The 14,876-nt window shown below is 60.2% G+C and overlaps 1 protein-coding gene across 1 annotated transcript; it reads left to right on the top strand.

The window, feature by feature from the left end:
- LOC110255212 (short stature homeobox protein) lies at window positions 4,684-13,968 on the top strand. Its single transcript, XM_003134914.3, has 5 exons — window positions 4,684-4,960; window positions 8,197-8,405; window positions 12,162-12,219; window positions 12,340-12,428; window positions 13,700-13,968. The coding sequence occupies exons 1-5, from the start codon at window positions 4,684-4,686 to the stop codon at window positions 13,943-13,945; spliced, it is 879 nt and encodes a 292-aa protein (XP_003134962.1). The 3' UTR covers window positions 13,946-13,968.

The following is a 14,876-nucleotide window of genomic DNA, read 5'->3' as shown; positions in this document are numbered from 1 at the left end:
ATTGGCATATTCATGACCCCCTGTCCCGTGGCTTGGAAAACGCGAGGAAGATGGAGGGTGAGCTGCAGCTGGAGTTCGTTACAATTTACCTACTTCACAGGCAGAAACTCAGACGACGTTAGAACATCAAAACCCATTGCTGTCCATTTCCTCACGCCAGGCCATGTCTGCCCCTGGGGTCTGCCCCCAGCTACATCCCTTGGGATGTGGGACCGTGGCTGGGGAGAGGGGACAGCTGTGTCCACAGCCTCTTTTCCTAGGCTTCTGGGGGGCTCCGGGCTGGAGGGCGGTGCCTGGACATCCCAGTGGAATTAGCGGCCCTTCCAGATGGTGGTCCCAGAGTGGATTGAGCAGCTAAGGAGTGTTCCTGCTCCTTGTTTTCTGCAGGTGGGAAGGGACAGAGAAGGGCAGAAAACCCCACAGCCACCACCACCAGCACCACCACCAGCACCCCTGGCCCTGCCTGGTGTGATGCTTCCGGCCAGACTCACACACCCGGAGAGGCCAGCTCAAGTTGTTTCTGCTGCTGGGGACCGGCACGTCAGCTTGGCCTGGGATGGGAGAGGAAGCTGGGAGCCTGAGGGGCTTGTTGGAGGGACTCTAGTCGGGGTAGACTCTCCAGGGGTGCAGCATATCCAGCCCAGGCCTGTGCCTGGGTGGGGGGTGGCGGAATTCCGAGAGCCTGGTGTGGAAGGAGAGTGCCCGGGTTTCTGTGAGCAGCGACCGGCCAGAGGCCCAGGAAAGCCACCCTCCTCTGCCTTGGGGCAGCCTGGGCCTCCTGGGGTGGAGCCCAGAGGATGGGGGCACTTGGAACTGACAGTGGACCCTCCAGCCTCCTTCCCCTGACCAGAGACCCTCCTCCATCCGCAGCTCAAGTCCCCTGGCACTTTCTTTCCCTTAATTGCATTTTGTGTCTGTGCCTCTTCCCAGATGGACTGGTGCGGGTGGGAGCGTACCAGGCATCCGGGACTCAGCCAGCTGGTCCGCTCAGGTTTCTGGGCAGCGGGGGCATGGGAGGCGGAAGCGTTGTGACGCTCGATGGTGTTGGCGGACCCACGACCCCAGGGAGAGCTCCAGGGTGTGCGTGGAGCTTTTGGTGAAATCTGGCACTGAAACTTCCATTTTCTTCCAGAAACAAGACCCCTCCTCTTCTGCTCTCCACCCTGCCCCAGACTCCTTGCTTTTTTGTGGCTGTTTTTCTCTTTTTTTCTTTTCTTTTCTTTTTTTCTTTTTTTTTTAGGGAAGGAGATAAGCTTTCGTTTCTGTGCACAAAGTTTCCTGAAGCCTGCGGCATCTTTCAGAGGTGGCCAAATGCATTTGGGACATGAAAGCATCTCTCTTCTTTGAAGCAAAGCGGGGACTTTCAGCGCCATCGTCTTCGCTCTTCTTGGGCCCCCTGCTCTGGGGAAAATGGAGCTAGAAAGTCTGAACAAGAGCCCCTTAGACCTGGGAGGGTCTGAGTCCCTCCCGCCCCTCCAGCCTGTCCTCAGCCCAGCAGAAATGTAAACGTGACATTTCACAAACTGTACCCACCCTGCGGCCTTGGCACGGTTTTGAATTAGCAAAAAGATGTGGTTGAAAAAGTCTTTGCCCAGGCTGAAACGTGGAGATCGATGCAGCTGCCGGGCACTGTTGTATCTGGGTTTAAGGTGGAGAAAATTCCAGAACCTCGTGGGCCCATGGCCGGGGAGGAAAAGGGGTTCCCAAAAGTTGGAGGGGGGAAAGGGGCTGTCACTTCTCACATCCAGAGAAAAAGCGTGTGACTTTGTAAAAAGGAGGTTCCCCTCCCTGGTCAGCAACCCTTAGACAAGGCCAGGCCTGGGCACTGGCTGGAGATGTTGGCGCGGGGGGGAGGGGGGGTCGGTGGAAGCTCCAATACTCGGGAGGGATGGGTTATTTTAAAACGATTCACATATACTGGGAGTCAAAATTGGGGCTGCAGTGGAAGGGGCAGTTCTAATTCTCTCGCTGGCCTAAGGGTCTTGAATATCCAGAGTCCCCAGCTGCTGCCCCGTGGGGAGATCCCTGGAAGCCACCATATGCTGGTCCCATCCCTATGCCCTCCAGAGTGGGGTGCAAGGTCTCGGCCCTTCTTGGGGACATGGGGCCTATCACCTCTTTTCCTTGCAGAGAAGCCTCAGGCCCTCTGTGACCCCAGGGAAGGCTGGGTGCCTGAGGTTGTAGGGGAGGGTGGGGTACGGTCCCCAAGGGGGGGGGGCAGGCTGCAGGTGGGGGTCCACAGAGGTCCCCAGGAACTCGGCCTCTTCACCTGAGGCTGGAGGAGAGGAGTTGGGGTGAGGTGAGGAAGAGTCACCTACTTCTGAGGATGGCCCCATGACCCCCTCTCCCGAGACCTGCTCGCCAGTGCTCCCGCCCACCCACCCCAGTCTCTTGTTTCCCAGCCGGTAGCTCTCCAGCTTCTTGCAAAGAGAGTTCACTTGTGGGCAGGGGTCCCCAGACTGGGTCTGGGTGGAAGATGTGCCCCGTGCAGTGAGTGACAGGGGGCCACTCAGGAGGGGCTGGGCCTCTGCAAGGATGGTGGGCTTCTGGGCCGCCTCTCGCCCCGCGCGCGCCCAGCGCACCCCCGCTCCGGGTGCGGCCCTCGGCGTTTCCCCCTCCGACCCGCGAGGCAGCCGCATGCATAATGTATGAGGGGCTATTTGTAATTCTGTGTGATATCCGCGCGCCTCCACTTTGATTAGAGGGCCGCGGTGACAAAGACCTGTTTGTCAAGTTGCAAGGGCGTCTTCGCCTTTCGCTTTTGAAGTCCAGGGGAGGCGGCAGCCTCCAAATCCCCAGGCTCTGGCCTCCGCCCCACGCGGGGCAGGGCAGCCAGCCGGGACCGCGCGGAGAGGCCTGGACGCAGAGCTTCCCCGTTCCCGGAGGACGGATGGAGGGCGGAGAGCAGGAAAAATGAGGGGGGAGAGATGGAGGAAGCGAGGGAGGGAGAAAGGGAAGGAGGGACCTGAAGAAGGAAGGGAGGGAGGGAAGAAAGGAAAGACAGAAGGAAGGAGGAAGGAAGGAAGAGAGGGAGGGAGGGAGGGAGGGCTGGCCTGTTTCCACACTGGTCCCCCTCTTCCCCCGCCTCTAGGGCTTTACAGCTCCTCCCCCCGCCCCCCACCGAGGCACCCCGGTGTGAACCCGATCCCAGTCCCAATTTCGGAGAAAATGTTCACCTTCCTTCCCAAGAAGGAAACTACAGTCAGGCTCGCGACGCCGGACACACCGCCGCTGGGGACCGCGGACGGTTCCCCCATCCTGGGGTCTGATTAACCGGCACTGCGGAGGAAGAACTGATCTCAGAAAAGGCCAAGGAAACTCCTCAAAAACCCACAACAGCCCCCTCCACCCTGCACCCCCCGCCAAAAGCCTGGTCCCAACTCTGGCATGGGGCAGGGGTGGGGGTAGGGGTTGGAAGGGGGAGACGAGGGAGAGATGGCAGAAAAAAGAGGGGGATACAGCAAAGTTACTTTATTGGCAGATGGAATTGAGCAGAGAGGGTGACAGGTCTGGTTGCCGGAGTTGCAAAATGAAATTCATATTGCAGTCGAGAAAAGGTGGCTCCTTCTAAGCACATTGAAAAGTTGCGAGACAGGCAGGATCTGGTTGCGAGCACCGTGGCACAACCGAAAATACCTATAGTTCCCCCCAATAAGTCTCCCAGACACCAGGCTGACAGCACGGCTCTAAAGGAGGCTGCGTCGGTCCGGCCGAGCGGGATGTGACGCGCGCCCGAGGACCGCTGTGTACAAACCAGTTCTCCCAGCGACCCGCCGGCTTCTTCTCGGCGTCTGGACCACGGCGCTCCGGGCGCTCCTGGCCCGCGGCGTCCGTGTGTCCGGCCTCCGCGGCGCCTGCCTCTCCGAGGTCTGCGAGTCGCTCTGCACCGCCGCCGCCTAGGCTCCGGCGCCCGCGCACGAAGAGGCAGGGGCCCCTTCCTCTCCCTTTCGGGGTCTTCGGGCTGTTCTCCCCAATCAGGCCGCGCGCACCTGCGCTACCCGTTCGCCCTGCGGGCCGCAGCGGCGGCTCCAGCCCGCAATTCCATCGCGTCTCCAATTTGGAGTCAACCCTGCTCTGCGATGGCGCGTCACCGCCGCCCGGGTCCCCTCGGCGGAGTCTCCGCACGGCCACGCCGGGACCCATCCGGCGAGGATACCGTTCGAGGCGCGAGGAGGCTGCGCTCCTCCCGGTGTCCGCCGGCAAGGACGTCCTTGCGAGCTCTAAACTCCTCCTCGAGTTTCGTTTCCGCCAGCCGTTGAGAGAATGCCCATACCTGTTTGGGGCGCCGGCGCCTGCGCCCGCTCGCGCGCGCGCGCCCTCTCTCCCCTCTCTCCCCCTTCAAAAACTTGATCTTTACCTCTCCACACCAAGGTGCACAGACGCCAAACAGTGATGAAATGAAAAGAAAGCCAATTGCCGGACTGGAGGTGGGGGAGAGATAGCGTCTCTGCTGCACCCGCCGCCGAGCCGGGAGCTGTAATTGCAGCAGACAGGGAGCGCTGGGGGTTGGGCGGAGGTAGCCGTGTATAAATAGTGAGATCTCAAATTGAAAGGCATAAATAACAGCAGGAGGGATCTCACCCTCACACGGACCGTCCTCTCCGCGCGGGAGGCGTGCGGACCACAGCCCGGCTCCCAGCCAGCCCCGCCGAGCCCCGCGGACCCCCGCAGCCCCCGGCAGCCATGGAGGAGCTGACGGCTTTTGTATCCAAATCTTTTGACCAGAAAAGCAAAGAGAGCAGCGGCGGCGGCGGCGGCGGCGGAGGCAAGAAGGACTCCATCACGTACAGGGAAGTTTTGGAGAGCGGACTGGCCCGCTCGCGGGAGCTGGGGGGCTCGGATTCCAACCTCCAGGACATAACGGAGGGCAGCGGCCACTGTCCGGTGCATCTCTTTAAGGACCACGTGGACAACGACAAGGACAAACTGAAAGAGTTCGGCACGGGGAGGGCTGCGGAAGGTAAGCTCTCGGGACTCTGGGTCCGGGCCCCTCCCGGGGACCACCGCGCCTCCTCGCCACCGAGCCTGGCAGCCTGCCCCTCGCCCCGCGAGCGGGGCGGCCCCGGGCGCCGCGGCTTGCTCTCGATTCGACCGCAAACTCTGAATGTACAGCCACGGCTCAGACAGAGAGGCCCCAGCAATCCATGGCCGGTCGTTTCGAGGAAAGGAGGCAAACCGGCTTCGGGAGTATTCGGCGGGAGAGGCGGGGAGGCAGGGAAGGAGGCGGGCAGGGGAAGCGAGGATGGGCAGCGGCTGGGGCCGCGCGCTGCCCGCGGATCGCTTCGCAGGGCGTTGGCGCCGGGCCCCGCAGCGGGAACTTTCCCGGGTTGAGGGGGATCCGGGAGGAACGGGTTTGTAACCCGAGGCCGGCTGTAAGGCTGCCGGGCGCGTGCAGGTCTGCCTGCCGTTCCTTCTAACATCCTCTCCCACGGCTGCAGGGAGATCCGCTTGCATCTCCGCCCGCGCCCACCGCCTGCAGGCTGCCCCAGCTCGACGTGGGCAGCGTGGAGCACCGCGCTGGCCCGCGATCGGGGAGGCGCCGCGAGCCGCTTTCACCTATGTCCCTCATCCTGCGCCCCTCGGCACTAGTTCCTCTTAGGGAAAACTTTCGCCTTGAACCTTGGGACTTGATCTTGGACTGTAAATTAAAACCGGCCCCGCGCCTGCAGGTGGTCAGGGTCTGCACGGGGTAGAAGGGCCCCGGGGAAGCTAGTGGCCACGGGCATGGGCCGCCCTACCCCAGGGCGTCAGGGTGCAGCTGGCCTTCTTGCAGGCCGACAGCGTCCTGGGCCTCCTTCTGCTGCTTTTCCCAAAATCTCCCCAGCGCGTGCTCGGTTGTTGAATTCGGGAAAAGGCAGATTTATACGGGTTCCCCCAGAGGGGCAGGGGTGGTCCCACCCGGGGGGGAAGAGCTGTACAAACAGAGCAACCAGCAGCTATAAATCAGGACTGAAACTGGCTGGATTTCTCAGGGGGCACCACTTGAAAGGGTATGAAGATCTGTGCCTGATGCCACAGAGGGGAACCTCGGAAGCTTTGGCTCCTGGGTCCTGTTTCACTCCCCGTCAGCCTTCCGAGGGTCCAGAATGAACAGATGCTTCCCTTCCAGGAAGCCCATGTCCCCTGGTCTTGTGGCCCTTAAGCTGTGGCAGCAGGGTCCAGGTATGCTGGCCCTGCAGCTCAGCAGATGACCCAGACATCTTCCAGAGGCCTTGACCTTGTAGAAGCAGAGAGCTGGCAGCCCGGGCAGCTTGGGCCTGGCCTGCCCGGCTCACCCCGTGGTGAGGCCTGGGGCACCTGGCTCTGTGCTTCCTGTGAGGAGAGTTTCTTTTGAAGACACAGCTGTCAGCTGTCTGCGCTCTGGTCAGGGCCTACAGTTGACCTCCCAGGGCTCTGGGTGCTGGGTTCCCGTGCCATCAGAAGAGGCCGAGGCCCCTTCTCTCACCCCAGCAGCTGAGGGGCCGGATCCAAAAAAAAATGGCCCTGGGGAGGTGAGCAGATCCAGGCCTTTTTGAAACAGAGAGGGAAGCGAGGCAGCAGAGGGGCTGGAAAACCCCAGCTGCACCTTCTCCTCCCCTGGGTGTGCAGAACCCACCAAGGACTGAGCCCATGGGAGATGTGTGGCTCCAGAGTAATGCGGTGTCTTGGGCACCGGAGCAGCGTGTCCTGCTGAGCCGTGCGCTGGGGCCGGTGGGCTTTGCAGAGCCTGCTGTGGGTTCTGGAGGACTTTGAAGGGCAGCTTCTCGGCTGGCGTCAATCCCTCAGGTCCAGACTTAAGAAAGCTGAAGGGGAAGCAGAGTTGGGGGCTCTGGGAAAGGACTGATGGTTGGGGAGACACAGGGTACCCTTGGAAATGCATTTCTTTCTGGTGGTGAGGGGGATTTGAAATCCCAGTTGGAGTTGAGAGCTCAGGGCTCAGAAGCCTGGAGAAGAGACTTTTAGGCAGACTCAGGACTTGGGTTCCGCTGTTGGGCTCAGGGACCCTGTGGGGAGGCGGGTATCAGCGTTTCCTTCCGGCCACGCAGAAGGTTTGGGGCTTCCCACTCTGCAAGCTTCTGGGCTTTTGGCCGAGGGGCTTCTGCGGTACTTCCAGGCCCTTTCAGAACTCGTGGGACCCAAGCCTCCTGGGCTCTGGACTCCTGAGGGGCGGCCTCTTCTTGACACACAAGGGGACATTTGGAGGGCAAGAGGGGACATCTAGGAGGGCACGGGGTCCTGAGGTGGGGAGAAACAGCACCAGAAAACGCCAAGGCTGCTGAAATACAGCTCTCACCGAGGGGCCAGCTTTTATTTTAAATCTGAGCTTGGTGAGGGGCTCTGTTTCCTAAAGGTGAGAAGGAGAAGTTGCCAGGTTAGAATTTCTTAAATCCTGACTTTATTGCCTGACACCCTACCGGCTTCCCCAGCAAATACAGGCGCTTTCATAATTTTTGGATGCAAGAAAAGTGCCACTCTTGGCATCCTGGTGGGGCACGAGAATATGTGTCCAAGACACCAAGGGACAGACCAGGTAGCCAAAGGACTCTGCTGCCGCACACATCCCCAGCCGTCACGCAGGTGTACATTAAGACATGGCTTCGCTGTCTGGGTCATAAAGAGACCTGAGTCGGCAGACAACCAGCTCCACGTTGTCCTGAGGGAGGCTCCGGCCCGGCTGGCGCGGCCTTGTCCCGCTGCGCTGCAGGCGGGGACAGTGGATGTCCTGGGCCAGGGCCGTAGCGGGCCTGGGCTTTCCCTGCGCCCTCCGCAGGCGCGCCACCAGGGACCCCACACTTGAGCGATTCTGCTTAAGCTTCTTTGACTTAATAATATTTAACACTCTACTTCCCTTAAAAAAAAAAAAAGAAGAGAGAGAGGGAGAAAGAGAGAGGGAGAGGTTAGGCTATGTCAATATATCAACAGAGGCGAAGTGGGTAATTGAGGAAAGTATTCAGAGATTAGGCCAAGGAACACGGCCGCCGAGGCGCCGGCGCTGGTGCCGAGTTATTATGAAAGAGCGCGTCTTTCCCCCAAGTTTGCCGTATCGACTTGACGCATCTTTGCGTCCGGGCTCGTGGGCCACTGAGGCCCCTCCGCCGCGGGCACACACAGGCTTGCCCCTCGCACGAGCCGGGAGAGGCGGGAGCGGGTGGAGGGGCTCCGGGGCCGGACGGGGGCCTCGGGGCCTCAGAGCTGTGCCCTCGGCCCCGCTCGCAGGTATTTACGACTGCAAGGACAAGCGCGAGGACGTGAAGTCAGAGGACGAGGACGGGCAGACGAAGCTGAAGCAGCGGCGCAGCCGCACCAACTTCACGCTGGAGCAGCTGAACGAGCTGGAGCGGCTCTTCGACGAGACGCACTACCCCGACGCCTTCATGCGCGAGGAGCTCAGCCAGCGCCTGGGGCTCTCTGAGGCGCGCGTGCAGGTGAGACCGCCGCCCGGCAGGGACACCCGAGGCGCGCCCCCCTGGCTCGGCCGCCGCGCCCTTCCCGGAGCGGGGATACGCGCGGGGCGGGCTGGACCCCGGCCTTTCGAGGGCGCCCCAGGGCCTGGCGAGTCGGGTCGTTAGCGCCTTGCCCGGCAGGCTTGCCCTCCACCTCCAGCTCATCAGGAATTTTGTTCTCTACTTCCCAATGACTTGGTTCTCCTCCCCGCTCTTCGCCAGCCCCCACCTTCCACTCCAGGGAGCGGCAAGCTGGGGAGGGGAGGCGAGGGGCTGGGGTTGGGGCGGGGGTGGGGGGGGGCGTCTCGCACACTCGGCGTCTGGATGAGCGGCCGCTGCTGCCCGCGCGGGGCCGGATTAGCCCAGGCGCGGGGCAGGGGGGCTCGAGGGCTAGGGGACACGCGGGCGCATGAATTCGTGATGCCCATCTGGCGAGCCACCGTCCGCGGGGGCCCTGGGTGTGCGCCCGCACGTGCGCTGAGAAGGGACGCTCCTGTGAGCCTTTCAGGGGCTTTGTCAAGGAGAAGTTAAATGTATTCATTTATTTATGGGGGAGGGGAGCAGAGGTTCCCTCAAAGTCGTCTCCTCCAGGTCGTGCAGACCTCTCCCGGGAGGTGGGAGGTCCGGCCTCGGGGCTCTGCTGGGCGTCCCGGTCCCGTCGGTTTTGACGGTTCTGGGCAGGACAGCAGGGCCAAGGAGAGAAGGAAAAGGGGGTCAGGGTCTCAGGGGACTGGTTATTTAAATAAATGGAATTAGTGTTGCCGACGGGGGAGGGGCACGTGTAAAGCCAGGGCTTGGAAGGAACGGGGTGTCTTCTTGATAAAGGGTTAACCTAGTTAAACACAGCTTCGCCGGGCTTGACTGATGAAGTGGAAACACAGAAAGCGTTCTACGGATAGTGTTTTATGAAATCCTTAATTGGGGGGGGGGGAGCTGTTTGCCCCCTTGCTCCTTTCCTCCTTCCCGGTTGCAGCAACAAAAAAACAACCAACCAACCAACCAAACAAAACAAAAAACAAAAAAACCCCGATTACTTCAGAGGAAGTGCAATGCGTCTCCGAGTGTGTCCAGAATTCTCAGCTGCAGTGGTGCCCAGGACCATCCTGCTTTGCTGGGACCACGGGCAGAACAGCCCTGAGGAGTGTCCCCCAGTCCCCAGGCATCCGTGGCCAGGGCGGGGGTGGGCAGGCAGGCTGACCACCTTTCTCCCGAAAGATGGATGGGGCTGCACCATATAAATTAATGAAAAGATTAAACTTTCGCTGAAGGGGACATCAACTTTTATGTCATCTCACAGTCCTTCTGCCTGTATTATCTCCAGGCCTTGATGTACTGTTTCTATAAAAATAAATTACTTGTAATTTAATTCCACACTATTTCTTTCAGTAGTCTATTACTGGATAGCACCTTAGCAGGAGGCGGTTGGCAGAAAATTGGTTCTTGGGTGGCTACAGATCTTGAGAAAGGCCCTAAAATAAAAAGGGGTGGGGAAACGGAGTGCCTATCGATCCAGAGGCGAATTAAAATTTAACGACTGTAAATAATAATAAAAACAAACGTGGGAATAGAAGAAAAAGAAATAATTTCCTATTGGCCACGGAGAAAAGACTCCTATAGTAAAGAGAAGCCAGAAAGTCCTCATAACAGCCAATTCGTTAAAATGTGCACCCCGGTCAGTTGTGCAGAAGTCAGGGGGGCTGCGGGAGGGAAAATAAAGCGGGGGCAGGAAGAGATGAAAATGCAGTAGATTTTAATCCTTCTCTGAACCTTTCGGTAATCCTTTTCAGTACAGCCTGTCCTGTGTCGTTCAAGGATAGAGTTTCAATTTAGTGTGGAAATTTGCTGTAAATAAATTGGGGACCCTTTGGAAGCTGGTCCTTATTAACCTTTTATTTTTAGTGTTGTAGTGGAAACTCACATCACACAGCTGTCAGGGTTATAATCGAAAGTTATGAGACCGCGGTGAGGAGCGGGCGGTAATTTAATTACAACAAATATCTTTGGGTTTATGGCGCAGAGCTAAATTAAATGTCATTATTCACTGTCTGTAATGGAAATCAAAAGGAAATCAGATTACAGCATTTGTGAAAGAAATCAGCGACTGCTCCTTAATGAAGAAATAACTGTCTAAACCACTGTAGTACAGCTTCCTTACCATATTCACGACTAATTGGAATTGATTGTGAATCACCCCCAGACTGATGGATTATCACAGAACGCAGCGGCTAATTCATCACTTTTATTCTCCATAATCTTTTTTTTTTTTTTTCCCCTTTCCCCTCGCTGAAGAGAAAGTGAGCTTGCTTTCTGGATTTAAATAGGATTCTGTTTTTGAAAAATGCCTTGGGGTGGGGGTGGGGTAGGACGTGCCCATTTGGCTCTGCTCTGGGTCCGGGGCAGGGGCGGGCCGCAAGGAGAGGGAGGCATTCAGGTCCGAAAGGGGTCCACTGGGACCTCCGGCTTGGGTTGGGGGGCTCCGGCGTGGGGGTGCCATGTGGGGGGAGAAGACTGTGAGTGCAGGCTTTGGAAATGGAGTAAAGCTCAGCCAATCTTGGCTTGGAGCGGCACGGTTTGGGGAAGTACCGTGGGGGGGAGACTGCCTCAAAGTTTGTCAGGCTCCCTGCAGCCTGGCTGGCGGGGTGAGCTTTCGAACCTTCTGGAAAGACAATCCCGCCATTGGCCCATGGCTCAGTCTTGGATAGAAAACTGTCCTGTCAGAGCCTGCGATGGAAAAGTTGAGCTTTCAATCTCCTGGGTGGGGTGGAGAGTGGCCGGCAGGAAGGCTCTCTCGGTGCTAGTGATTCTGCACGGTCAGCCAGTGACCATCTTGGGGTGGGGGAGGGAGGAGGGAGGCATCTGTGGCCTCCGTGGCCCTCGGGCCCTTTGGAGGAGAGGGGAGTGTGCGTTGGTGGGGGGGCACGCTTTGCACCCAAAGCTTGCAATCAGGCCTGTGAAGCTGGCTGGGCTGGGCAGGGCCCAACCCCCTTTCCTGCCCGACCCCTGGAGAGGGCACCCGAAGAATGAGATGTCCTTAGGAGGCCGGTGCCTGCAGTGGCAGAGCACACATTTTTGGGGTGTGCCTGGTCTTTAGGAGGTTCCTGGCTCTGTAGTAGTAAAGGGGACCCCAGGCTTCCAGGGAGCACACGGAAGATATGGACATTTCTAGACTCAGGAGGGCATCCGGAGCCTGACCGGGGAGGAGGCCGGATTTGGAGTTGTCTATGCACCTGTGCCCTCCCTCTTCATGCGCTGCCAAGGTCCAGAAGGCAAGACGTGAGGGCAGAAGGTCAGCTTCTACCTGAGCCCCACGGGGTGGTGGGGGAAATTTCTACACTGAGCGCTCTGGGACATCCGAGGACCCGCATACTCGCATTAGATGTGAGAGTGGGAGTTCCCTGGTGGCTCAGAGGGTTAGGGATACAACATTGCCCCTGCTGTGCCTCCAGCCACTGCTGTGGTGTGGGTTCGATCCCTGGCCAGGGAACTTCTGCTTGCCAAGGGTGCAGTGCAGGGGGAAAAAAAAAGGAGGGGTGTATGTTGACTTAGAGGGCAGTGAAGACAGTCCCAGCTCCTGGCAGCCACTTCCGGGGTGCTGGGGTCGGAGAGAGAGAGGGGTCCAAGGCAGGGAGGGGCCAGCTCTTTGAGCAATGGCTCCCCGAGACCCCTGCACTGACTCTGGCCTTGCTCCCTGAGGCCGGGCGGGCTCACCGGGTGCACGTCTGTCCGTTCTGTTCCCAGGTTTGGTTCCAGAACCGGAGAGCCAAGTGCAGAAAGCAAGAGAACCAGATGCACAAAGGTAGGTGAGGGGCCGCCGGGCGTCGGGGGGGCTGGGCCGGCGGCCACGGAGCTGGGGCGGGCCCACCCCAGGCGTTGGGAGGAGGCGCGGGGTACACGCCTCCTGTGTTTGCTCCCGCAGGCGTTATCCTGGGCACCGCCAGCCACCTGGACGCCTGCAGGGTGGCTCCCTACGTGAACATGGGTGCGCTAAGGATGCCTTTCCAACAGGTAGCTCGTTTTTTTCATTGCTTCCGAAGAACCTAACGGGCCCGCGGCCTCCCCGCCGAGCTGGCGTCCTGCCTCCGCGGGCTCTTCCCGCCCTCGCCGAAGAAAGGAGGCCGCTTTTACAAGGGGGACATTTATAAACCCGCTGGCACGCAGTAACTTCACGCCGTAAAACTCCCAGGGTTCCCTTGGGGAGGGCTAGGACATAAACCCAAACACAATTGTGCAAAAGTCGGAGGGGAAAAAATCCCACCCACCCGGGAACCACCCACTCGCTGGCCGCCTGGGAAGCTGGTGGGAGGAGGGTTTGCTCCGGTTTGAGTGTGAGGACCCACGTCAACCCCCAGCCCTGCGCCCCAGTTTGCTCAGGGCTTCTCAGGGTGTTCTGCGCCCCTCCTGGACCTGGGCCTTGCCTTGCATGCCTCACGGTGGGGGCATCTGCCCAGCCTGGAGCAGAGTAGGGAGGCGGGCTAGAGCCCCGTAGCCTCAGGACTCGGCTGGGGGGGGGGGCAGCTTGGGGGCGTGGCGTGCCCCCCCCCCCCCCCCCCCCGGCAGGGCGGAGGCGTGGCCGTCAGGCACAGCACCTTTGCTCCTACCTGCAGGCCCTCATTTGCATGGGGACTCAGGTTCGCTGAGGGGCGCGAGGTCTGGTGGGTCTGGTTCTTGCCTGGAGAGGTCAGGTAGCTGTGACACCATGGTGATGGGGGAGGGGTTGGCCCAGCCACCTGCTCTCAGACTCGGGGCTCCCGAGACTGAAGAGGGTCCAGGGCCTCCGTGCACAGGGAGGAGCCTGCACCCCGCTGCCTCGGGTCCTCACCTACCTGGCTGGGCCCATCTTCCATCCCCCAGCCGCTTTCCCCAGGGCAGGGTGGCCCCTCGGCATCGCAGGAACAGCTGCCCCAACGTGGAGTCAGCCTAGGTCCAAGTGAAATTAGGCTGTGCGAGCCCTTAGGTGGGGATGTGCTTCTGGAAGGTTCGGGATTCTGGGTCCCTGGGAGTGGTTGTGGGGGAGGCTGCGACGCGTCAAAGAATGAGAGGAGGATCTGGGCAGGAAGAGGTGCCAGCTGTAGACAGCCAGACGCTCCCCAGGACGCGGGCGCAGGGATCTGGTTCCCCAGATCTGGTTCTGTCCGAAGGGGCCAGGGACCTCGCCCGCACACCGGGTGTCCAGAGGACAGTGCGCGGTGGTGTCCGCGGGAGAGGAGGCGCCCTCGGGGTCTTGGGGCGGGAAAGCCCCCTTAGAAGCGGAGTCCGCAATGTGTCTGTCCCGGCAGGTCCAGGCGCAGCTGCAGCTGGAAGGCGTGGCGCACGCTCACCCGCACCTGCACCCGCACCTGGCGGCTCATGCGCCCTACCTGATGTTCCCGCCGCCGCCCTTTGGGCTGCCCATCGCGTCCCTGGCCGAGTCGGCCTCGGCGGCCGCCGTGGTGGCCGCCGCCGCCAAGAGCAACAGCAAGAACTCCAGTATCGCCGACCTGCGGCTGAAGGCACGCAAGCACGCGGAGGCCTTGGGGCTCTGACCCGCCGCCCGGCTCCGCCCCCAACCCGGCTCCGCCACCCCGTCCGCGCTGCGCCCCGCATTCTCGCCTCCGACGGCCGCACAGACTCCCCAGAGCAAGGGCGCAGAGGCCTCCCCGCCCGGGGCAGCCCCGGGGGCCCCGGCCGGCCTAGAGAGGGGGCGGCCCGGGACCGCACGACCCCGCCCGACCCTCACAGAGTCTGTGCCGCAGAGAGCGCAGGCAACGGTGGGACTACCCAACCCAGCCCTGGACCTCCGCCTCCGACCCTGGGCCACGTGCCGCACCCCGTCGCTTCCTCTGCTGCCAGCGTTCCCACCCTGTGCATGCGGCCTCCTCCGCGCCTTTCCGAGATCTTCGAGCCTGTTAAACAGAACGGTCTGGGGCTGGTCTCCTCTCAAGACGCCGAGGCTTGGATACCAACAAGTTCATTCACTGCCACGAAGTTCATGACATCCGAGGAGCCGCAGGACCCGTGTGGATTTCGACGCGGGTTGTTGCATCGGAGGCAGGGGCTCCGCTCGGCCACCCACCCCCACCCCGCAAGGCAGCAATAACGGAAACGAGTCTGACGACCTCACCAAGGTGGTGGTGGGGGGGGGACCCTCAGTGTCCGGAGTTGTGACCTTCCTGGGGGCCTGGCCTGCCGTCTTCATGCGAACGGTGGGCCCCAAAGCACCGGGTGGAAGATTCCTTGTGCCACAGAACAGGCAACGTTATCACGTTTCCAGTCTAGGATTCCCGAATTGACTTTTTTTTTTTTTTTTTTGGCTGTTTTATTGAATTCAGATGCAAAGGGACACGGGGCACGTGGTTTTAAGGTATAATCCTGATGCAGCATCCGTGCTAGTGACATGCAATTAAGTGCAGTAAAGTGCAATATTGTAAATATTATAGATTTAAAAAAAAAAAACTTAGCTGTGCACTCTTGACC

Source organism: Sus scrofa, chromosome Y (assembly GCF_000003025.6).
Source record: "Sus scrofa isolate TJ Tabasco breed Duroc chromosome Y, Sscrofa11.1, whole genome shotgun sequence".
NCBI classification, from domain to species: Eukaryota; Metazoa; Chordata; class Mammalia; order Artiodactyla; family Suidae; genus Sus; species Sus scrofa.
The sequence above is the reverse complement of the archived record's forward strand: the minus strand, read 5'-3'. Positions and strand labels throughout refer to the sequence as shown.

Bases quoted from the DNA above. Each gene is read 5' to 3' on its own strand.
- LOC110255212 (XM_003134914.3), top strand. From the start codon at position 4,684: ATGGAGGAGCTGACGGCTTTTGTATCCAAATCTTTTGACCAGAAAAGC. The intron at 8,406-12,161 runs GTGAGACCGCCG...TTCTGTTCCCAG, and splicing joins TCTCTGAGGCGCGCGTGCAG to GTTTGGTTCCAGAACCGGAG. The intron at 12,429-13,699 runs GTAGCTCGTTTT...CTGTCCCGGCAG, and splicing joins TAAGGATGCCTTTCCAACAG to GTCCAGGCGCAGCTGCAGCT.